Source organism: Lagopus muta, chromosome 7 (genome assembly GCF_023343835.1).
Source record: "Lagopus muta isolate bLagMut1 chromosome 7, bLagMut1 primary, whole genome shotgun sequence".
NCBI lineage: Eukaryota > Metazoa > Chordata > Aves > Galliformes > Phasianidae > Lagopus > Lagopus muta.
In genome coordinates, this window is record NC_064439.1 from 42,750,109 (window position 1) to 42,775,653 (window position 25,545).

The 25,545-nt window shown below is 38.5% G+C and overlaps 2 protein-coding genes across 12 annotated transcripts in view; one reads left to right on the forward strand and one right to left on the reverse strand.

Moving 5' to 3' along the window:
- TRAK1 (trafficking kinesin protein 1) overlaps nucleotides 1-25,545 on the forward strand; it is a 489,038-nt gene that overhangs the window by 197,154 nt on the left and 266,339 nt on the right. Inside the window, exon 1 of one of the 2 annotated variants that reach the window (XM_048951222.1) lies at nucleotides 5,199-5,204. The exons of the other annotated variant lie outside the window; for it this stretch is intronic. The gene's annotated coding sequence lies outside the window, so the exon portion shown is untranslated. Of the gene's footprint in view, nucleotides 1-5,198; nucleotides 5,205-25,545 lie in introns of those variants that run through there. 2 annotated transcript variants of the gene reach the window in all.
- ULK4 (unc-51 like kinase 4) overlaps nucleotides 1-25,545 on the reverse strand; it is a 214,550-nt gene that overhangs the window by 57,004 nt on the left and 132,001 nt on the right. For 8 of the 10 annotated variants that reach the window (XM_048951206.1, XM_048951205.1, XM_048951208.1 and 5 more), the window contains 2 exons: nucleotides 9,928-10,094; nucleotides 6,483-6,581 (listed from right to left, as the gene is read on the reverse strand). The exons of 1 other annotated variant lie outside the window; for it this stretch is intronic. In XM_048951206.1, the coding sequence (XP_048807163.1) occupies nucleotides 6,483-6,581; nucleotides 9,928-10,094 (266 nt within the window). Of the gene's footprint in view, nucleotides 1-6,482; nucleotides 6,582-9,927; nucleotides 10,095-25,545 lie in introns of those variants that run through there. One more of the 10 variants, XM_048951215.1, reaches the window with a different exon arrangement.

The following is a 25,545-nucleotide window of genomic DNA, read 5'->3' on the forward strand; positions in this document are numbered from 1 at the left end:
ATAATGCCAGACAAAAGAATATCGATGGTTGGTCCATCTCTTAATAAGCTGGAATAATGCTCTCATTTTTCTAATCAATTCAATTTGATATAAGGAAGCATATTCCAAATCTAATGCATTTCTAGCTTTTTGTGGCAGTATCTACTTCAGTTTTCATTCTCTGAGGGGAGCAGAAATGCATGAGAAACTGGAGTTCTAACTCTTTGAGAAAAGATCTGCACCCTAATATTTCATGATTACAAGAATGAACTCTAGTTGGCTTTCATTTCTTTTTTTGCTTTATCTTTGAGGGGATTTCAGAATCAGCAAGGTAGAAATACTACTACTCTTTCTCTATAAAGCTGTTAATATTTTGTGCTAGAGGGCATCCTGAAAAAACATTCAGCATCCTAAGATAAATTAAGGAATGATTGAACTCATCATTTTTGCCGTTCTACAGCTAAGAACTGTAGGTTTGTTTGGGGTTTTTTCAGTTCAAAACTTTAAAATAATGCCTCAAGACAAGATTTTTGTGCAATGAAGATTTTGTATTACTTTTACCTAATTTTTATGGCCAACGTATAACCTCTTGTTAACGGACTCATAACATAAAACTCCTTTTCTAAATGGAACCTGCTCTCTGTACCTTAATAATTAATGGGCTGAAAAGCAGGTTTCTTATTATTATACATCTATACTTCTGTAGTTTGTTGTCAAAAACACCTTCATTTTGAGCCCAGTTGCAGTATGTCCATGAATTGCAAACAACTACAAGAAATGTGTGATCCTTTTGGCTGAAGTGGCAGTTTTCACACCCTTACAGTTGTTACAGCATCTAATTTTAGGGCTACAATGAAACTGTCTGGATTACCCAGAGGGGACACCATTTCACTGCATTAATGAGGTTAAACACAAAGTGAGTTTATTACAATAAGAGATAGATATTCGTTGAACCATGAACGAGATTACAGGAAGTGTGGCACAGGAATCACCACTGGGAACTACAGAGGAGATGATTCTACAGTCATCAAACAAAATGTAAAAGCAAAACACTACTATTAAATCTGCTATTGTACTGTTCTTATTAGTAAAAATGTGTAGTTTAAAATTAAAGCAATATATTTTGGCTTGGGGCAAAATTTTTTGTCCTATTCCTCAAGGAAAATAATTTTTAAAACAGTATATTTTCAGTTCATATTAATCCAGTCTAACTGCTGAAAAACTAAGTTCCCATTCTTAAGTTTTGTTCTTTTAACAATATATTTTTATTTCCTCTGTTGTTTTGATTGTTTGGTTAAGATGCCTTTGTGGAAGAGAATCCTTCAAATACATTCCAGAGACATTTCAAATATAATCACAGCAATATCACAGTGAGGTATTACAGGATATAATGGGTTTGACCAAGGGCAGGTCCTGCCTGACCAACCTTATCCCATTTTATAATGGTGTTATTTTGTTTGAATGAAGGAAAGGTCACTGATATCATCTATCAGTACTTCAGTAAGGCCTTTCACACGGTTCCCTGTAATATGCTTCTCTCCAAATGGAAAGGAATGGATTTGATAGGTGGGCAGTCTGATGGACTGGATGTACGATCATATCCAGAGAGTGATGGCCAATGGCTCAATGTCTGGATGGAGACCAATGTCAAGTGGTGTCCTTCAAGGCTCAGATCTGGAACTGGTGCACTTCAGTATCTTCATTAGTTACATCAACACTGAGATCAAGTGCACCCTAAGGAAGCTTGAAGAAAAATGCTAAGCTCCCACCAGAAAGGACCTGGGGGTACTGGTGGATGGCAAGCTGGACATGAGCCAGCACTGTGCCCTCACAGCCCAGAAAGCCAACTGTATCCTAGGCTGCATTCAAAGAAGAGTGGCCAGCAGGGCGAGGGAGGTGATCCTGCCCCTCTGCTCTGTGCTGGTGAGGCCTCACCTGGAGTACTGCATCCAGATGTGGAGTCCACAGTACAGGAGAGACACAGACCTGCTGGTGTGCATGCAGAGGAGGGCCACCAAAATGATCCAAGGGATGGAACACTTCCCCTATGAGCACAGGCTGAGGTTCAGCCTGGAAAAGAGAAGGCTCTGGGACACCTGAGAGTGATGTTTCAGTATCTGAAGGAGAAAGAGCTATAAGAAAGAAGGGGACAGACTCTTTAGTGTGGTCTGTAGTGACAGGACAAGGGGAAATGGTTTCAAACAAAAGAGGGGAGATTTAGAGTAGATATAAGGGAAAAGTTTTTTACAATAAGGGTGGTGAGGCAGTGGAGCAGGTTGCCCGAAGAGGTGCTGGATTCCCCATCCCTGGAGACATTCAAGGTCAAACTGGACAGGGCTCTGAGCACCTGATGTAGCTGTAGGTGTTCCTGTTCACCATAAGGGAGTTGGACTAGAGTTCCTTCCAACTCAAAAGATTTTATGACTGTGTGAATGCATTTTGCAGTACAGATTATAAAGCTATGTCTTCCCTCTCCAACTACAGAACTGTCTGTATTCCTAAGAAATGCGAAATGAAATTCTTCACAGCCTGTAAGATTATTATTCTGCAGTTATTTTCATTATTCATTGGCAAATATCTCTCACATTCTCTGAAACCTAAGTCAAGATACAGTCTTAGAGCCAGGGGAACACTGAAAAAGAATGGACCTAGCAGGACAAGGGGAAATGGTTTCAAGTTGAGGGAGGGAAGATTTAGGTTGGATGTCAGGGGGAAATTCTTTACTATGAGATAGTGACATACTGGAACAGCTGCTCAGAGAAGTTGTGGATGCCCCATCACTGGAGGTGTTCAAGGCCAGGTTGGATGGGCCCTGGGCAGCCTGGTCTAGTATTAAATGGGGAGGTTGGTGGCCCTGCATGTGGCAGGAGGGTTGGAGATTCATGATTCTTCCAACCCTGGCCATTCTGTGATTCTGTGACCTAGAAAAGATCATCTCATTCATTATGTACACCGAGGTTCTGTATTTGTCCTCTTTATATTTGCACATGATTAATTTGTCATTCAGTAGTAAACCCAGACATCCTGAAGAAAATAACCAATTAAAAATTTTAGTAGTTACACTATAATGCAGAAGCCTATTACCAGAAGACAAGAAAAGTTCCCTCTCAGCAGTCTAATAAGCTCAGAAATTAAAGGGCCTACATCTAGGATCTAAATTTATAGAGAAACAAAACTCCAGTTTACAGGTACTGGCAAGGTAGTACAGCCATTCCAGCTGTCTGAAAAGCTCAGTCAGCATAAAGGAAGCTATCATGTATAATCCGAGCCCTCTAAACTAGCAGCATAAATATTGCAGTATGCTAAGAGTTATGGAAGCCCATGTAATGAAGAATACCATGCTATTCATCTGCTGTGCTGATCAGATTAGCTAACGAACATTCAGAAGTAAATGTTTGTCCTTTTTTTAATTATGAAGTTTGAAATAGTTTCTGAAAATCTGCTGAAGTGATTTGAAACATCAGCAAACATTTAACTTTCAGAATAACCATTATGCAAAAATAGTAGAAGGGACTTTATGTATTCCATAATTGCTGCAAGTTTCAGTATAATAATCAAATTAGATTTATGTTCAAGCGGAGAAACATTAGACAAAAAAGCTAAGTTTAATTAACTTTTAAACAAGAAGCTGCTAAGCCGAAGACTAAATGGTCAATTTATTTTCCTCTTATTGATCAATTAATGGCAGACTGATCATGGGATTAAATATTGAATTCTCTATATCTGCAGTGTTTTCTGCATGACAGAATTTGTAATTATTTCTTCTTTCACGTTCTTAACAACCCTGAAGTTTCATTTACATGCCATCTAGGTTTCCTACACTTGCTTTCTTATGCCCTATGTGGTAGCCTAAATCATAATTACAGAAAGGAAAAATTGATTCCAAGTTTTTGACATTTTCAAGCTTAACTCCATTGATTTTTGAGGGATTATTAAGAGAGATAAATAGATCTTCGAGAAAATAAATAAATAAATAGCCAAATCAATGGGGCACGGAACAATCATCTACTTGAGGGATATGCATATCAGTGAGGGATAGCAATTATTCAAGGTGACATAAGAAACTATAAATATGGTAAGAAGAGTAGGAGTAGTAAACTAGAGGAAAAAAAACTGAAGTGATGGTTATTTCAGAATTAAAGACATACTTTATCTCCTGAGAATGAAGCTCACAAAGAATGAAATGCCTCAAAACAAAATAAAAGTTCATGAAGCCTCACAGTTCAGTACTGAGCACTACTCTTGGTAGCATCACAGAACTTAAGCTCAGGCAGGTCTGTTGGTGAGGCAGGGACCGTATGCCATCTTGAGAGGTCCATGAGACTTTATGACTGTGCTGGCAGCAAGACACAAGAAGGTGGTCACAGTTAGGTTGGAGATGGGAATAGTTAAGGTACTGTAAGCACCAGGTACCAGTATGTTATAAAGGAGTAACTGTGTGTAGAAGAACAAGGAGTTAGTATTCACCAAATGCAGTATTCTTCTTAAAGAATAAACTACTTATTGGACTGCATGATGAGTGTGGGTCAATGATGTACTGGTACACCAGCCATCAGCTGTGTACATCAACTTGCGACATTCCCCAAGCATGGCTATTCTCTCTCCAGAGTCAGTACAGCTCAATGGTAGCAGATGCTTCCCTGCAAAGAGGTAGTCAAAACCCAATCCCTGCACATGGCATTTTAAAAAAGACATCATAATAAATTAGCATTTAAAATAAATCAGCAATTTCCTTCCTTCTCACCATGCAAACACACTTTTCATATCTTTCATACTCTGGTATGATAAGAACACCTGCAGTGGCAGCTATTGAGGGTAGCTCTAAATCAGTGACACAGTTTTCTCACTAGCCCTTGCACCTGTATGCAAAAGCAGCAGGAGAAACAGACTACAAAAGCGGTGCACTAAGAATTTATTCCTATGAAAAGGAATCACATTTAGATTATCTTTAACAGAACTTAACACCAAAGAAATGAAGAAGCACCAATGCTCTTTTCTCTTCACCTCATGTTAAAACAAGCAGATTTTACATAAGTATTTTCAACATACTGGAATACGTAGAAATAAAGAACAAAGCAAAACCTAGTGATAATTTGCAGCCACACTTCTGAAATACAGGGGCAAGTCAGAATCTAATCAGTACATGCAAGGAGTACAATTATCCCATCCTTTAATTACAAACTTTAAAAAAAAAGAAAGGAAGAAAGAAGGAAAGAAATACTTCCAGGTGGTACAGGCTGAGTTAAGCCTGGCCTCTAATTTTCTGTTCTTTAGGGAGTTAATGTAATTTAAATTTATGTCTAACTTCATTTTAAAGGGGCGTTTGCATCTCTTACTATTTATCTTACATTTTTAAGTCTTACTATTTATAAGTCTTGCTATTTATCATACATAGTGATTAAAAATTAATAGAAAGTAAATTAAAAGAGTTGAAAAAGATTAAATGCTATGCAGTTGAAATTCACTCACTTTGTTTCAGGTCATTCAGTGAACATTTCCAAAAAGTCACTTGATTAAAATAAATTCATCATAATGCAAAAGTTAATAAAAAAAAAAGTACCACACTCTTCCCCAAAATAGAGGATGGATCATGCTAAAGGTATGAAAAGCACTAGAGGTATTTATATCACAATATAACCTATACTTAGGTGGAAAGGAACAGTTCCAAGACTGGGGATGGAAGAGTACACAATGAATCTGAAATACCTCAAAGAAAAATGTCACAGAAATGATAGTGTGATATGCCACTGGGAAATTCTCACACACCATTTTCCTTGCTTTATGTTGAGTAAAAGGCAGAGGTAGCATTCCAGGCCTCTAAAAGCCCTGCTCAACTCAAGAAGCATTCCTCTGCTCTAAGCTATCACACGCGCAGCCAACACAAGTCTCTGGCACAGCATGATGGAGTCTGAGCTGCTGGGATGCACCAGGGATGCTGTAGCTTTCTGCAGAGATTTCAGAGCAGCACTCTATTGTCTAGCAAACTCTGGAAAAAATGGACTTTAAACAGACTTAAAAGATGATTACAGGCCACTAGGGATCATTCCCACTCCTAAATCATTCACAATCACATTAGAATCAAACTAAACACTTGAAAAAAACACAGGAAGCTCAAACCCAAGAAAATAATATTGAAAGTGATCACTCGATGCAAGATAATTTTAAGTTTAATGACAGTTCTACTGGTAGTTGTAGTTGCTTTGGTAATTTTGAATATAATCCTTTCTCTGTACATTAGTCCATTCTTTGGGCTACAATTTGCATACACATATTCATCACACCCAAGAATCTGGAGCCTGCCCTTGGCCCAGTTCTAGGTTTGGGCAGATGTCACTTGTGGCCTGTAAATCCTGCAAAAACTGTAAGAGTCTTTGTCTTATGTTAGGTAGAAGCTCAAAAACAGCAAAAAAACCTGTCAAACACAGCTCTAAGATGCTGAATTCAGTTGAGTAATTCCAACTTCAGCGACATTCCAATAGGCTTCCAAACAAGTAAATTCTCACCAGTTGAATAAGCAGGCTAATTAGGTCCGTCAGGGGTTTATTGATAAGCAGAAGATCTTCAGCAGCCTGCGTGTCCCCTCCTGTGCCGGATTTCTGTGCCTTAATAAGATGAGGGGAAAAAAAAACAACAAAATACCCGCAGTGACTGTTCAGTTATGAGAAACAAATCAGGTTGATTAGGTGGTCAATATTTGAACAAAAGTTTGAAGGAAAACTATATACTCCCTGTGTCTGCAACACTAAGCACAAACAAAAGTGACTCACACTGCCACAGGCTGAACATACCCACCTACATGACATTTACTCAGCTAAATGATATGAACTGTATACTCAAAAGATACTTCTAAAGCCGTAAATGTTTTATGTATTTCTATTCCATTTCAACAAATCTATCTTAATAAAAAAGTTCACTCATTTTTTTTTCTTCCATTATTAGAAATAATTTTAAGCACAACTCAAAAGAAGAAAACCAAGATAACTGAGAGGTTATGATTCTCAGCAGCTATGTCCACCTTTGCCCTTCTGACTTGCTTTGCATCCTGAAATATTCACAATACATAAATAGTTCAAATTATTTTAGAAATGGGAATAATAAAATCTGAAAGTGTTTTAAGACCTGTTACTTCTTGGAATACCGATCATTGTCTTCCCCTTCACTGAAACAGGCTGCCATCCCAGGCAGTGCTAGTATGATCCGTCTGTGCCCCAGGGTACCAGCAAGGTCTTCTTGCAAGGTTTTTCATTTAACTCCACCATCTTGCAGCAGCTTTGGATTGTGACCCCGCAGAGTATAGCTGCTAGAGGAAAACTTAAGCATTTTATCTAGAGGACACATTTAAAATTCATTTGTATTGCGTTTCATTTAAAGTGCAATCCTTAAGCCATCACCCAGGTATAATAACCAAGGATTTTTGTTTGGTTAAGTGAGCACAAGAGCAGATCCCCAGAGACAGGAGACATTACTGCTAGAGCTGCACTGTTTATTTTGATGAGTTGAACACACAATGCCTTTCTTTCAGGAAGAGTTCAGAAATAAAGGAGCCCCGAAGAGCCATTTCTCAGTAATAAGACACATTGGTATGTCCCTCACTGAGATTCACCACACTGCAAAAGTCCAAGAAGGGCAAATAGACATAGTGCACAGAAGAAATAAAAAAATGAGTGTTTATAGTAATCAAGAAAGCTAAGTAAGCTGCCTTCACTTCAGCAAAATTTAAAACAGATTTTTCTGTTCGGTGTTTGAATTGGAAGTAATACGTCCTCCATCAGGGATATCTGACTGCTTCAAGTGGTATGTACTTAGTGTCTTTGAAAAGAGAATAAATAACACACACTAGAGGAATTATACTCTATGTATATAAAGGATGCACACCACACTTAAACCTACGCTAAGTCACTAAACAGCAAGTTTACTTCTCAAATGCAGCTACTTTGGATCACCTGTGGAACACAATATGACAAAACTGCTCCAGAAACAGATATCCAAATTAATCCAAACCTTAGTACTATTCTATTATAATACATATACTTGGACTACAGAGGACAAAGTCTTGAATGAAGCCAGATATAGTTATCAGCACCATCCAGCACAAAGTAGTGAAACGGGAAGGAAGTGTGCTCTCATGTTTTGTCTATCCAGTTGGATAAGGCCATCACTTTACATATAAAAAAAACAACAATAAAGATTCAGGTGGACAACAGTGGCATCATCTGCACATGCCAGCTTAAGGCCTCAGTAATGGTATTATGAGAAAACTTGATTCCCTAGTGCCGTTCTAGCAGGTATCTTATGCAGAAGATTCCCTTGAAAACAAAGAACGTTTGTTACCATTACTGTGATCCATTAAGTGACACAGAGATAAGGGAATATGCTGCAGATGCATGGTAAATAGCAACTAATTGCCATCATTCAACAGGGCTTGCGTACTGAGGTAGCTGTAGAACCCACAGGAACCCAGTGATGACTACTGCTGAGACCAGTATGTCAGGGCAAGGGACCTCACCTTAAAGATAATTTCACAGGGGTACAGGGCAGAGCTATACTTCACAGTGCCAGCTGCCTCTTATCCATTAGTCTTCCAAAGCAAACCAGATTACTTTGACTGAAGTTGTACAAAACTGGAGCTGGGGGTTTATCAACCAACTGATGTATTCATGTAAAATCAGAATCAAATGTGGCAATGAATGCATAGATTTAAGTTAGAATTAATGTATCTAAATAAAAGTAATGAGTTTCACTAATATTACCGAACTGTGTACAAGGTTCTCTCTCCTCATATGCACTCCAGTATAATTGGCCTCAACACTTGCACAGAGCACAAGTACAGAGCTTGGCTCTCTATGATTACATAGACTGTTGCTAACAATATGACAATCAGCAATTAGCTTACAAAATTTGATTTGCAAAGTGATTCTTAGATGTGAAACCCATTACAGAGCCTGCTGCTAGAGGACTTGAAAAAGCCAAGGTATTGTACCATCAGATCTGAAGTATGTTTTTTCAACAACAAAAACATTCTTAATGAAATATCTGTTTGATTACAGCTGATTATTTAAATCTATGCAGAAAAAAAAGTTCAATTTTCAATACTTCATACTTTAAACTTCCTTAAAAAACCCCCACAAGTATAAGAAGGCCCAGCTCTGATACACAGTACAACCTGGCTGCTGAATCTTCTGAATCTCTGTCCTCCAGATATACTGGATGTAAGAGCATTCTCTGTTCTTTAGTGGAAAATGAATTTTTAAAGTACTGTTTATAGCCCAAATACAGCAGTTGCTTCCAGCTGATGAACTACAGCAATTTGGTGGATCATTTAAAAACAAAGCAATCATTGCCAGTTTAGCATCATATCTGAAAAAGGACAAAATATTCTTCCTGTTTTGTTGTTAGAAGTGTTACATGCAATTTCTTTGATTAGTATCTTTTTGTGCTCCATTTTTAAGGAAGAGGAAGACTTCACTGGGAGAAGAAGCCCTATTAATGCCACGTTTTGCAGTGGTTCAAAGGGAAAGTTAAAACACTAGCAATGTAAGCACGTCGATGCACATGTAGAGGTTACATACTCTTCAAGCACAATAATCACATCTGATTCATAATGAAAAGGAACTGCTTTTTGTGGGGTAATTTATTTCTTTTAACATGAAGTGAAGGAAAAGACTTTGAACTATCACTGAGAAAACGTTGCATTAGGCTGTTTGTGGAGTACAGACATGGAACATGCAGCTAAGACCTGTTTTCCCAGCACAGTGGGGCTAAAATGAATTTTCTAGCCAGGCAAATACACACATAGGGGCAAGCAGCTGAAAATACACGCTTTTCCCTTTCCACCAAGCTAAAAATGTAATGAAATGAGAGTAGTGGTAAATTCACCAATAGCATTATGAGAAGGTATCTAAAAAAATGTTTCAGATGGTTATCACCCCCAGGAAATGAACTCCATACCTGCAAAGTCTGGCGCACAATGTTTGTTGTGTACATCAGCATGCAGTGCAAAATGTCAAGCAAGGACAGCAGCAGTGCATTTGCTGTCTTGGTGCTGCTTTTATCATCTGCCTCCAAGTACAGAGCCACAGTTTCTATTAGGAGATTACAGATGTGAGGAGCCAGTCCTACGCAGACAGTGAGACAAAAGGGGAAAAAAAAAGGCTATCAGGAAAAAAAAACAATTGAGAAGGTAGGCCAGATAAAAATAGTAGATTACAGAAAAACAAATTTCACATACACGATGAATATTTATTAATATTCCTTTTTTTGCTTCCATTATTATAATTACCGTCTCCTTTATTCTATTTGGAGCAGCTCATAAAGAGAGCTAAGCTGATACAATCCAATTCTCTAAGTGCACAGAGTATTATGTAACACTCATTAAACAAAAGCATAGCAGGAATCCCAAACTCTTCTGTATCAAGAAAGAGACACGAGTCTCCTTCACATTACCCCTGGTCACAAGGACCAGACAGTTCCTCCACACTGGAACAGAACGAGGCAGCAGCTATATCAAGGTTGGAGCCTGAAGTTTTCTTTCTTAATTGGTCTGCCAATTGCAACCTTCAATTTCAACTGTTTAATTGAACAGTGTTACGCGTAGTATGAAATAGTTATGCAAGATCATTATGAAGGAAATACCAAACTCTATACCTAAAATGCATTTCAGACCCATTTGACTAGTGGTAGTAAAAAGTTTCCTGAAAATACATCCTTGCCTTGAAGATTTTTTCCAGCACCTTTGGTATTCAGTAGCATCATCTCCTGTAGCTTGCTTAACCCATAAATCAATTCACACATCAGACAATCCATTTCAAGGAAATACCGACTCAGTTCAGAATCCAGCTTACTTTCAAATACAAAGTAACTGAGTTCATACTATTTAATCTTAATCTTGTTCTTACAGGGTTTCATGAGGAATGAAAAACACTTTGTTTCACCCAGAACATAATTAATTTGTAAACTATCTTTCTTTAAATTGGCAATTAGTCGTGCTCTGACTTGGGCACACATGTCATAGCACTTCAGCATCTAAGGTTTTAGCTCCTGACACTACCAAAATCAACAGAAGAGAATCTGTATCTCACTGAAGAGACTGCTTTTATAACATTTCCTTTAAAAAGTAATTGTTTGTTTCTTTACAAGCATCAGTACCAGAATAAGACATTGCAGAATATCCTGTGCAATTACACCACTAAGCTTTTGCTGGTAGACAAATCTATGGGGTGACTATTTTTTGCTTTGAAAGCTTCCCCATCAATTACTTGAGCTTCCACAAAAAGTGTTCCTCTCCTATTCACTGACGTTAATACATCCCTCAGGAAATTAAGTACAAAAACATTCATTCAGAATACAGTTACAGGTCAGGTTTGTTAAGACTTGCACTATTATATCTCACATCTTTGCGTGTTTTTATGATTATCAGCACTATTCTCCCACAATAATTTGATTGATGGACTACGGCTCAGGCTGAGCTTTGAATTTCCTGGGTTTTTGTCTGCATGAACCACACTCTCAAACTGTATCAGTTCAATCTTACACATTTAATTTCCTCCTCCTTTTTTAAAGTACAGTTTCTGCTGCGGTTCTGAACACTTCACACACAAATGAAATAGCGTGCAGAGACCAGATTTAAGTGATGTCACCAATACCCACCAAGAGGAGTATAAACACACATAACTGTATGGCTGCCCAACATAAAACCTGTGGTTATTCTACGCCCTTTTTCACAAGGCTAAATTAGAAGAAACCTAAGAAAACAGCCCATGCAAAGCTGGTCCCTATCAAAGCGAGGTCTGCAAAATTGCCTGGGAGGATATGCCCAAGTACACCCTATTTCTCCCTGTATGTGACCACAAAACCCACAGCCACATCAAAATGAATGAGTCATCCCTATTTCTAGGTGGCTTACATATAACCCTTAAGACAGAATATTCACATTTACTGACTTAATGAAAGCATGAGAATTGGCAGATCGAACATAGATGCATGCTAACATATGTACAAAAATATGTACGTTCAATTTGGAGTTCTGGGGAGAAAAAACACCTTTGCCTGGGCTTACAATACACTAGGACTCTAGAACCCATCAGGACTTTGAAATAAAGACATAAAATGAAACACTAGTGCAGTTGCTCCCTAACACGCTGCATGATTCATACAGAAATCTGATAAACGCTTGATTCCATGGATAAAAATAAAACTGACTGACCTCTTGCCAAGTAAATAAAGTTCCAGACATATCCTTTATCGTGTCAGAGCAAAATCAAAATTGGAGGCCATAATTGCAGGCATGTAAATATACTCCTTGCTTACACCACAGGACAAAATACATATCCTCTGTCCTCAAAAAGAAAGTTCAGAAACTGGTAGTTTACACTGACCACGACAAAATTCAATAGAAGTTGAATGGCTTTGGACACTGACACTGTAGAGAATTGACTCAAAAAGCCATTAAAAAGATCAAGACAGATGTGCCTCAGCATTTTAAAATTCAATTCCCAAAACAGATGAAAAAAAAGAGGATGTAAGTCTAGAAAAAAAAGGAAACTATTCACAATTTATTAAATCAAAATCAAGAAATTGCACAGGAGTGTCTAAGTTTCATAGCATACACTGAATTTCTGATAGATTTTACAATCAATTCAAGAACACCATAAAGCCATGGCTGTCCAACTTTCAGGCTTGCCTGGGTCACACTGAGTGGACAGGAATTGCCATGGGTCACATGTAAAATATATAATAAACTTAATACATGTAAGTAACCAAACTTATTTTTTATGTATTATTTTAATATATATCTATTAAAACATCAAAAAAAGAGAGCAACAAAACCATAAAACTAGTGGGATGTTTGACCTTGTTTCTGTGAAACTAGTGCATCAGGCTGGCCCAATGGCAGTGGTTACCACTCCTAATGAGTTCTCAACGTGCTCATCAAAGATTTCTGATGAAATATTACTCTTCTTGTGCTTCGTACTTGACAATAACTGTTCACAAATGTACATACTGCCAAAAGTGATGACACGAATAAGGTGTGACTGTGAAGTGAGAGGTATTTTTCTCTGGTGAGATAGGGCTTTATAAAAGTCAAGTAAAGATACATGACCAAATTTTTTCTTTGTGTGGAATGTCTGATTGCAACTCTATACGTTCCACGTGAAAATCTGCAGGTAATGTATTTATGTCAACCAAAAATGGAGTCACAAATATATATATATATATGTATAAAAAGATATATACATTTTTCTGATATATATGTATAAAAAGATATATAAATTTTTCTGAAATAATGAAATGCATTCTCAAATTTCTTTATCAAAATGAAAAGCAAAGCTGCACGTTTTTCACTGCTCACAGGACTGTCCTCAACCAGTGAGTTAAAATGCATGAAATTATTTGCCATCACTTGAGCTTGCCATAATTGGAAGTTTCATTTCAAACTCTGTTATTATCTGAAACACAGAACAGATAAGCTGATTTTCACCTTGAAGACACATGTTCAACTCATGTAAATAAGTAGTCAAATCCACCAGAAATGCTAAATCTGGGAGCCATTTTTCATCTTCACGTTCTGGCACAAATTTTCCTTTTGATTCTTTAAAGGACTTGATTTCACTTTGCAAAGCCTTTTTAGCATTTTATCCTGACTTAGGCACCTTCCTTCAGAAAATTAAATGATGACCTAATAATCATTATCCATACTTCCAATGAGTTCCTAGAATTGGTGATGATTCAGTTTCTTGGACATTATGAAATTCACAGCTTTGATGACGACTTACGTGACATTATCAATTTCTAAAGCTTTCATGCATACATTTTCTTGATGTCTGATGCAGTGATATTTCATCAAACCATTGCTGGGGCACCATCAGTAGCTATATCTGATATGCTGACAGAGGTTAAAGAAAATAGCTCTGAAGTATTTTTTTTCTGCTTTGTACATATCATAGATTTAGTTCAATCTTCCAATAGCACCAAAGAAGCCATTTCTACAGTGACATTATATTCATTATCAGTATCTCTAATGAAAATAGCAAGTTGATTAGTATCAGTAGCATCAGTATTTTCATCTATCACCAAAGCATAAAATTTGAAGTTAGCAGCTTCACTCTCTAAATTTTTTTAATAGATTTTCCTATTTCTCCAGTTCACCTGGATACAGTCTGGTGAGACATACTGATTTCAGAAAAAACAATTTATTGTTTTTATTTTTTTAATCAGGACACACATCTGCCATGCTTTCCATACACTGCTTTATAAATTCACCATCAGGAAATGTTGGGGTTTTTTTTGCTACCACATAACTAACATTTATAACAGAGTCCATTTGCAATTTAATTCTTTTCTTTTTTAAATATTTTGTTGAGATGACAAGACTACTTTCAGTTTCACTATTTTATCTTTATGTTCCTTGACATGCATTGAATTTGGCAGCATGTTTCTGCACACAATGTCTTTCCAAATTTCCACCTTTGAAAACTGATGCAATTTCCTCACAAATTAAGCATAGGGTCACATGAGTTGTCAGTAACGCACTTTGCCTTCCCTGTGTCTCAGAGCTGGGCTGGGCCACCCTGTGAGACACAGGGGCCGCCATGATAATGACATGCTTGGAAAAAATTTTACCTTTAAAGGATGTATGCAATGTATTTCATGTATTTCTGACTCACATTAAACAGGCATGCAGGTTTTTTTATGCATTGCTTCTCGAAAGACACGCACTATGCACCCCCGAACCTTGAAAGTGGTGGATCTGAAATAGAATTCAATGTTACCTCTGAGAGCTAAATGGAACAAATCAAGAAATATTGTTCCACTGAGAAAAGCTACGTATTTTTAAGGATTCTAATAATTCAATGCATCCTGGCAATACTTTGTCAAAAGAAAAGAAAAGTCTTAGTGATAGCTTACATGAGTTAAACAAATGTGTCATCATTTCTTTCACCTGGGCATTTCTTATGAACAAAGTAAAGTTTATTAATTAATCACACTTTTTTTTTTTGTTACCCTACTGAATTGCAAATTCCAGTAAACAAAGTGATTAAAATATCACGTTGTATTGTTTGTAGCTATAATTATAGCTCATTAGTCATGCCTTATATTTTGTAAAAGTCAGAAGGATCCCCAAAACACCAAACCTCAGTGTATTTCAAATTTTGCTGAAAAAAATAAGGCAAAAGTTGGATTTTGTATTGGAATTATGTTTGTAAATTGCCATAGCTGGAACAGGAAAAAAAAAAAACCAAACCACCACCTGCTCTAATTGCAATTTGAGATTCATAACTGATGTAAAAAGATGGCATCCAAAAATTCCTAGCTTCCTAGTGTTTGAAATTTGAGAAAGCCAGTGTTCAAAGCAAAGTATTTTTCTTGCCCAAAGAGACCTCTGCAATGAACTGAACGTGCACCTAATAGGATTTTACGAATGCGGTCTGCAATGACTATGTTTGTGTTTTACAAATCTTTTCCAAAGATAAAAGGAGCCTTTTGGCCCATGTTACCACTAATCGGACCGAATGTGTCGTGATACCTTCTGGAATGAAAGCTGAGAGGAGACATTTTATTCTCAACTATTAGCAAGATTGATAAAGAAAAAGAAATCTTCACTTCCAAATCACATGAAACATCAAAGGACAGCCTCGGAAGCAATCTTCTAGGCAATCCTTTCATGCCTACCAGCAATTAGAGCATTCAACAGCCCCTTCTGCTTCTAGCTGAAGAAAATGTTCGAGCAGGTGCATTTCCTTCTAACAATGCCACCACGCAGCCAGCAGCAAAGCCCTCAGCCTGGCAGAAAGGTTTCTCTTTGTTCCTTTCTTCACATTGCTCTCCAGAGAGCTGTTTTTTCCATTTGTATCACACCTACACTCCCCAGGGATCTTATCGAATATAAATTCACTACAATTTTCTTATTGGGAACTTAAAACTGCACTGCTGGACTAACTAGAAAACATAGTTCTTAATCTTTTTACTATTAATTATAAAACTAAAAGGTATTGCTAAGAAGGAACATGACTGATAGGTTCTTTTGTATAGGAAAAGCTCCTCAATACTTGAGTCCTTACGATAATCCATCGTGTCATAAAGCCTCTCCACAAAATCTCATTTACCCATAGAAACTTGAACTTCATTTGCATTCTTTGCATTACAACCTGGGTCCTCAGAGTGTTTTGTTTTGAAAAACTGAAAACAGGAAACACATATTTTTAGAGAAAAGACATTTTTCAGGAGGCTGACTATTTTTGTTTATTATTCATCACTGTCACTTCTGTCTTACAGACTGTCTGAATTAGTACTGTAATACCGCTGAGGGAAGAATAAATGAGGATGCAAAATTAGGTCACCTCTGATTACAAGATTTGATGAGTGATGAACACCATATCCAGTGGAAAGCAGTCAAAGCAGCTGAACATATTAATTGCATGACTACTGCCCTGAAAATTATTTTCTACTGTGATCTCAAAAATAAGTAGCATCTAAAGAAAAAAATATTGCACATGTTCCTAATGCTGAGATAATATGAATGAATTTTGTGAATGAATTTTAACAAATCACTAAATTTGAGGAACAGAAGTTGCACTGTAAGTTGTCACATCACAGCGGCCAAGGAAGTCCAGAGCTTTACGATGTGGGAAGGGTCATGGCTCAACCTTCCCTGCTCACAAGGCAGGCAGGGCATGGACTACGATGCCAGGAATATCAGACAGTGCAGGAAAATGGATATAGTAAGGATTATGACAACTGGGGAAGAAAAGCCAGTCATCAGCTTTAATTCAATGAGGATGAAAGCAGACAAGGAACTATTTATTATCCCGAATGTGGGGATGTCTAAGAGAAATGCACACCTGGCATTCTTAGAGGTAGGATTTGTCTGCTTTGAATCAAGGGAGAAAACACGACATGGCTCTACTACACTTTTCCAGGACTGGCAATGTTTGGCAGTTAGTGTCAGATGGCAGCTTAGAGGCAGCATCTTTCACTAGCAAAGTAAAAATGCACAATTGATGACTCCCCAGGGAACCATGCCAAATTCCTCTAAGCAAAAGAGAATCTTCTCAGCGCAGAAATTTACTTTCTTCTAAAATTTAGCCTGTGTAACTAACATGCAGGTGATGAAGACTAACACACATTTAGCACAACTATCTAGAGATAGAAAACAATTTGATTCTCTCTTTAAAAATGTGCATATGTATAAAAAAGATAGTAATAACACAACGTGAAAAATCTAGGAATAATGAAATCACATACTGCTGAATATGCTTGAGTGGTCAGTAAAAAAGCTGTAAAACATAAAAAATCTACCAAGTAGGTAAGACTTCTTTGTTCTATATGAAAGATGTGGTCAGAACAACGTACAAAGAAAAGGAGAATTTCTGAAAGCATAATAACTGATCCTCTGGGAATTCCAGATTTGCTACTTTTTTTAAAAAATGAAAAGACAGGAGTTTTCCTATCTTAGAATCTCATTAAGCCTTCTTTAGCAAAATTTCAACAGACTTCAACCTTTAGCATCAGACTGACTCAACCGTATGATAATCAAGTCAGAAGAGATAGCCAATGTTTCTGCAATCGAGTTGACAGCACACTGGATAATATAACATCATGGGTAATATAACATCAACGTTTTGAAGGCAGGGAATTTTGGTTTTGAGGTTTACTGAGACAGTCCTCATTCCTAGGAGTATAACTCATTGAATGTGAACACACAGTGGTTCAGCAGGATGCATGAAGGATCAGAAAGTAACGTACTTCCCAAAATAATTACAAGAACATCCAAGTGCTTTTTGGTATGATCAGAAAAAAATATATATCCAAAATTGATATGAGAGAATACTGCATAACTGTGGTCTGTAATTACATTCAGGGGGGTCTATGCCGAGTGTTGACAGGACATTAATAGTGCCTCATTTCTGCAGTCAGGCTTGATTTGTTAGGATACCACACTCAGCACCACAGTCTCTAGAAATATTGTCTGTTTCTTACATTCTGTAATAGGTGAGAATAATTGGTCAATTACTACAAAAAGAGAAGTGAATAACATAATGAAAAGGTAGGACCCACTGAAAATGCATATACAGGATTGTAAGGCTCGTATTAGAAAGGATGAGCCTTGTAGGACTGGATATAAAAGAAACATTTATTTTTAAATATTTATTGAAATTAAAGTTTTGCTTTCCAGAGATAAAATTTAGTATCCAGCAGAGCCATAAGATGTGCTGCCAGCCCTGCCACTAATGCATATGTTATGTGCATCAAAAGTAGCATGCTTTTTTGTTAAATGGGGAGCAAAAAGCCTTTGATGCATGTGAAATCAAGTGCTGCTATCCCAAGAGACAAGCGGCAATACAGCAGAACACAAAAGTAAGGCTGCCTGATGTTTATTTTGTAAACAGCTCTGTTGACTGCAAATATTAGTTCTTCCCAGATGTTTGCTAGTGGGCAATTGTTGGAGGTTACTCGCCCACAAGTGTGTGAGTGCCTGAGGAGTCTTCCTAGTCTCCTTGGCAAATAGTGTTAGGTTTCTTTACGTTGTTTGGATGGGCAGCCTACATTAATCTATTTCATTCAGCCTGAAGCAAATTCACACTCAAATGATTCTTCCAGTTGGAAGATCCAGGAAGGAATGGAGGTGGACATAATATAATGACTTACAGGAAACACATCTAAACTATTTCTGTCCTCAACTGTACATATATTAGACATGTAGCTCGTATTTTGTTCATATAGAGTTAGAAGATTTTGTTGATACAGTTTTTCAGTATGTCAGTGCTTACAAGCACAACCTTCCATTGTAAGAAAAAGAAACCTACAAAAAAATATAACCAAGAAAAGTCTGTAGATAAAATTTCATTATGTGGACCTAATATTATTGATTTGTACCTTTTTTTCCCCATATATCAGAGATAGGTTACAGATGGCATACCATTTAATAAAGAAAAGTAATAGAATCATAGAATTACAAGGTTGGAAAGGTCCTACAAGATCATCTAGTCCAACTGTCCTCCTATCACCATTACTACCCACTAAGCTACTAAACCATATCTCGCAGCTCCTCATCCAGACGCCCCTTGAACACCACCAGGGATGGCAACTCCACCACCTCACTGGAAGGCCATTCCAGTGCCTCACTGAGAGAAAACATTTTTCCTTATATCTAACCCAAATGTCCCCTGGCACAACTTGCAGCCATTTCTTCTGGTCCTGTTTGTTGCCTGGGAGAAGAGACCAAACCCCTTCTCATCACAACCTTCCTTTAGGAAGTAGTAGAGTGTGATAAGGTTCCCCCTGAGCCTCCTCTTCTCCAGACTAAACAATTTCAGCTCCCTAAGCTGCTCCTCATAAGACTTGTGCTCCAGATCCATCACCAGTTTCGTTGCCCTTCTCTGGACACAGTGCCGTGCCTTGACGTACTTCTTGTAGTGAGGGGCCCAAAACTGAAGCACCTGAGGTGCGGCCTCACCAGAGCTGAGTACAGGGGGACGATTACCTCCCTGCTCTGGCACTGGCCCTCCTCTGGCCACCTGTTCAGCTGAGCATCAACCATCACTCCCAGGTCCCTTTCCTCTTCACACCCATCCAGCCACTCAGCCCCAAGCCTATCGCACTGCATAGGTTATTGTGGCCAAAGTGCAGGACCCGGCACTTGGCCTTGTTGAACCTCATCCCACTCACTTCAGCCCAGCCATCCAGCCTATCCAGATCCATCTGAATGGCCTCCCTACCCTCAGGCAGATCGACACCACCTCCCAACTTGGTGTCGTCTGCAAACTTACTGAGTACACTCAATCCCCTCATCTAGGTCATCAGTAAAGATATTAAACAAATGGGCCCCAGTACTGACTCCTGGGGGACACCACTCATAACAGGTCACCAGCTGGACAAGTTGTTCTATAGCATGCCACAGACTTCAAATCTGATCCCTATAAACTCAATTACATACCTTACTAGTTGAGAACTGAAAAAAGATCTCTTAGTTTTGAAAGACACCTTGAATGATGCTTAGGAGTTTTTCCAAACAGCGTGTTTTCTTATCTGCATCATGAACAAGAATGTCTACCAAGGCACCTTATTCTCTAAGAGGAGAGGCAATTGTCTTTAAAAACTCCTTTAGAGTCTGTCTGACATACTAAGTGTTGCTCCACAGCTACATGGAAGAATTTTTGCTTGCATACTGTCAATCTATATATAGCGTATGCTTTTTAGAAAAAAAGGGTATGAAATCCTCATATTAATGGCAAAAAAAGACCAAAAAAAATTCTTTAGTAGGTTAAAATCTGTGGGGTTCATTTTTTGTTACTTTTTAGATCAGGAAATCTTTTCATTCAGGAAGATTCTGAGTCAGAAAAGATTCAGAAGTTTTTTGATTTACTGCCCAGATAGAGTCAAGCCTGCAATAATTACTGTGTGATAAAATACAAGGGGAATTTGTATCCTGGGCTTAATTTAGAACTAGAAATTCTTCTAAAGAGATTGCTATTTTAATAATAGACTTCCTGTCACATAAGATTAAACCCTGTTTATCTGCTTCAAGAATCTTAACATACCTCAGCTTTGGCATCAACTTTCCCTTCTACCAAAATCCTTGAGAGACCACTTTAAAACTTTTAGAGCTGTCTTTCTGACAAAACCTGTACAGGCCAGATAGGAACAGCCTCAGAATACCGATAGAGCACTGAACTCTTGTCACAAGCTGACAGCACTCAGCAGCTTTGAACGACATCACCAGTGCTAATTGCTCCAGCTATCGGCCTCTCAAAGTCCCTGGACTGAAAGCGATAAGGACCAATGAGCTGGGGCTTCACAACATTCTCTCAAGTCTTCAAACAGCTTTAAATTGCAGAAATAACACACAGTTGACAAATATTTCCACGTATCTGTGGCAGAGTATAAAAGCTACATATTTCCCTACTGAAAAGTCATGCGCTGTGAGATATTAAATATTTATTCCTACTCTTCTCGGTCTATTTACTTGACTTTTCCGCAGGATGAAAATGTGCAGAGTACAAATACTTGGATTTTACTTGGATTCTCAAGTGCCAGCCTTTTGCCATTGTTACCACTAGACCAAAGGACATGAGCAAAGGGGAGAGAATCCACGGAGTGCCACTTACTGCTGCTTATTGCAACAAAACTGAAACTATGCCACAGTTTCCTGTAATGTCCTGCATTATTTATCACTTAACTTCAGAACAAAACTGAACGCTGACAACAGCCAACTGCAACAGTCCAAGGTGGCTTCGGTATGTTTACACTTACATGATCAAAGGGCCTAAACAGAATTCAGGATGTCTCATGATAGTAAATCTGGTTTTGTTACTATGATCAGACAAATGCTCTTGCCTCAAGCTTACTCGCTCCGCTGTTTTCTGAAGTGCTAGGAAAACTCTGACCAGCAGATTCTCTTCAGATTTGCTGTCATCTGGCCATACCACTTAGGCCATATCCAATTAGCTTTCTAATATCTAACCACAGACTCTTCATCTCAAATATCACTATTCCTTTTATGAAGTGATTCAGGTTTATGTCTTTTTCTCTCTGCATCAATACCTGCTTTGCTTTGACATAACCACAATGTTTAACTTTTCCACCAGGATCTTTGAGCTCAAACCCATCGTACTGTAATCATATTGTCATTTCAGATGGCACGAAAAGTGCCTTCTCCAATATTTGCCACTACAACCCCATACTATCTCCAATACTTAGTACAGTCTAGACCAATGGAGCCTTTCCATCAGCACAGCCACTTGACCCCGACTAGGGACTTTGGAAGTAGGCTACAAACAGTGAAAACTGGATTTATTGAGTCTGGATCCATGCCAAACAAAAGCAACTCTGGAAAGAATAGTGGAGGAATTAATATCTGTGAAACTGGACTGCCAGTGAATTATGCAAAAACTGGGAAAGCTGCAGGAAACTGACCAGAAAGGAGAGATGTATATTATTAAGTTTTTGATCCCAACACATGAGCTAAACAAGGCCATCAGATGCTGCCTTCTAGATGTGTTACTGTGATTATGTCATAAACATGACCACATGCACACCTTCCATTAATACAGATTTTCTTGCAGGGGCTGGGTCGAGTTCAAGAATCTGGCTGCATCCAGGCTGGTCCTGTAATACACAGACTAGTCTGAAGCAATTGCCTGAGCCATTTCTCAGGCAGGTAAAATCTTGTAAGGATCACTGTTCTTTCCAAATCTTCTGTCAAAGCCTCTAACCTGCCCTGATAATCTGCTCTTTTGGACACTTTATCTGCTTTTTCCTTTTCTTGCCTATGACTTACAATGTAGACAAAATACTGTCTCTAAATTCATCTTGTGTTGCTGTCTGAACCATATGCTTCCTTAACAACATGCAGGGTAAGTTCTGATGAAAATACACAGTAAGTAGTAGTCCAAGAGAGATTTTCTTGTAAGAAGAATAATGGCATCAACCTACAATTCCTGTCATTCTGGGTTGGACAATAGAATCAAAATATTCAGTATTTGCCTGTGTATGGAGAGGAGCAGGTAGCCTATTCAGCAAAAACAGGTATGTAAGCATAGATAAATCCATTAAAAACACTATACAGTATTTTTGCCAAGTTTTACAGGAACAGGGCTGAGTGGTTTGAGTAAGCAACCTGCAATGCGATAAGCAAAAAAGAATGGCCTTCAGGATAGAGAAGTCAAAATGAAACTAAATGGATACCAGTGAACAAGAAGTTTCCACCTTTATGTTTCCTTATCTTTTCAAAAGTTGGATGGTAGTGAAAAAAAAAAATAAATCCCAGTTCTAAAAGACTGAAAGACCAAAAAATAACTCGATTCCTTACAAAGAGATTTATTTTCTTCCCCTATTCTTAATAAAAATTCAAAGGGTACCATTGCTCAATTAGTGGATAGGACTAAAGGGAATGGTCTCAGGTTGTGCCAGGGGAGATTCAGGTTGGACATTAGAGGAGGGGAAGCACAGGGAGGTCGCCAGGATCTGATCCTGGGAACTGATGTTGGGATGTGTGGGAATGGCAAAAAGCCATGCTGGGAGACTGGGAGTTAGGAAACATTTCTGTACCATGAGAGTGGTCATAACTGGAGCAAGCTTCCTAGAGAGATGGCTGGTGCCCCATGCCGATCAGTGTTCAAGAGGCATTTGGATAATGCCCTCAACATGCCTTAACTGCTGGTTAGCCCTTAGGTGGTCAGGCATTTAAACCTGATGAATCTTTGTAGGTCTCTTCCAACCAAAGTACTCTACTTTAAAAGAAAACTTAATTTTCCACTTTCCATTAAGTTATAGTATTCTTTCCGCTTTAAAGAGAAAATTATTTCAAAGTTTAGTTTAGTTGTCCACAACTGATTTAAACAGAGATCAACACATTTGTTTAGCTTGTAACTTTCATGTGAATAACTTAGATGAGGAAAACAGCTGTCTGCAGCTACTACAGCTACTGAAAACTTCTAAATAAAACAAAATATTCTTCAAATCAGTGAGAAGAAATTCATAGAATCATAGAATCAAATAATCACCTTAGCTGGAAGGAATTTTTGAAGGCCATCTAGTCCAACACCCCTTGCAACACACAGGGACACCTACAGCTACATCAGGATGCTCAGGGCCCTGTCCAGTCTGATCTTGAATGTCTCCAGGGATGAGGCACCCAGCACCTCTCTAGGCAACCTTTTCCAGTGCCTCATCATCCTTACTGTAAAAAACTTCTCCCTTATATCAGTGTAAATCTTCCTTCTTCTGGTTTGAAACCATTTCCCCTTGTCCTGTCACTACAGACCTCACTAAAGAGTCTGTCCTTTCTTATAGCTCTCTCTCTCCTTTAAATACTGAAAGGCTGCTCTCAGGTCTCCGCAGAACCTTCTCTTCTCCAAGCTGAACAGCCCCAGCTTTTTCAGCCTGTCCTCACAGGAGAGGATCGTATTTGTGGCCCTCCTCTGGATGCGCTCCAACAGGTCCATGCCTCTCCTGTACTGAGGACTCCACACCTGGATGCAGTACTCCAGTGAGGCTTCACCAGCACAGAGCAGAGGGGCAGGATCACCTCCCTCACCCTGCTGGCCATGCTTCTGTTGCTACAGCCCAAGATCCAGTTGACTTCCTGGGCTGTGAGGGCACACTGCTGGCTCATGTTCAGCTTGCCATCCACCAGTACCCCAGGTCCTTTTTGGAAGGGCTGTGCTCCATTCTTACATCCCCCAGTTTGTACTGACAGTGGGGATTGCTACAACCCAGGTGCAAGACCTTGCATTTGGGTATGCTGCTTCTGAAGTTCCCCTGGGTGCACTCCCCCAGCCAGTCTAGGTCCCTCTGGATGGCATCCTGTTCCTCAGGTGTGTTGATGGCATCACACACAATCCAAAGAACATCTGTGCACCGCATAGATAGATCCTGCCTCAAACGGTGCTTCTTCTACAGCAATTGAAAAAATGAGCTTATTTCAGTAGGATCAAATAACTGCATCTGAGGATGACCATTATCCCGTGACAGAGTAAAGACTGATGCAGTTTAATTTTGTGTACAGTACTTTTTACCTTTCCAACTTCACACTTACCTCAAATTGGCAGTGATACAGTGCTTTCATACTGGGACAATAAAACAATATGAACGGTAGAACAGAAAATAAATGATATCTCTACAATCTATGGTATAGTGGCTGCATTCGAGCAGGCTCTTTTCAAATACATGGCTACATACCTAATTTCATATCTTAAAACCATCTTTAGCTTAATATTTATATCTGGAAAGCTACACAGGGACACCCACATAATTAGATTTTCATTTATTATCTGTAACAACTTAGTTTTTGTCATCAATATTAAACTTGTAGCTAATGTGACAGCTACACTTCTACCTAGTCTCTCATTGTCTCAAACTGATCAAATCCACTTGTCCTAATATATGATTTGAGTTGCACTTCATGGGAGTATTGGCATGAATGCCTAATGATACTGCCTAAATCAGACAGCAGGAAAAGTAGCACCTGGAATGAATGCAAAGATAATAACCTCTAGAGGAGAGGAAAAGCCATCATTTATATGGCTAAGCAGGTGAAAAAGCACTCAGGCTTTAAAATCTTCTTTCTTTTTTTTTTTCTTCAATACAGAGATTTTTCAACAGGGAACCTTCAGATATCCACATCCTCAGATGAAAAATCAATGACATTTAAGCATTCAGAAAAATCACTTTCCAGATTAGTTTTTTGTTTCCAAATATTACCAGTCTCTGTAATCACTTATGCCTTATTTTGCTGAGGAATCTGAGAGGTATGAGAAATTTCTATTACAGCTGGCACACATACATGTATGTGCATGTATGTAGATAGCTGAAGTGTTGAAATTGCTGTATTTATTGAACTAACTTCCCACCAATAAACTAAGCTGATCAGCTGTGTTATTAAATTTCTACATGTGCCTCAGACTCAAAAACCCTGGATTTAGAACATTCTGAACACCTTTTTGCATCTAGGCCTTCCCATGAGGCACTCCAGGCAGTTTCAGCCAGCCATGCTGCAGGATGGTCTGTTGTGGCTGACTGTGAGGACAATACCAGCACAGACAAGGACAGTCCTCTTTTACAGCGCGG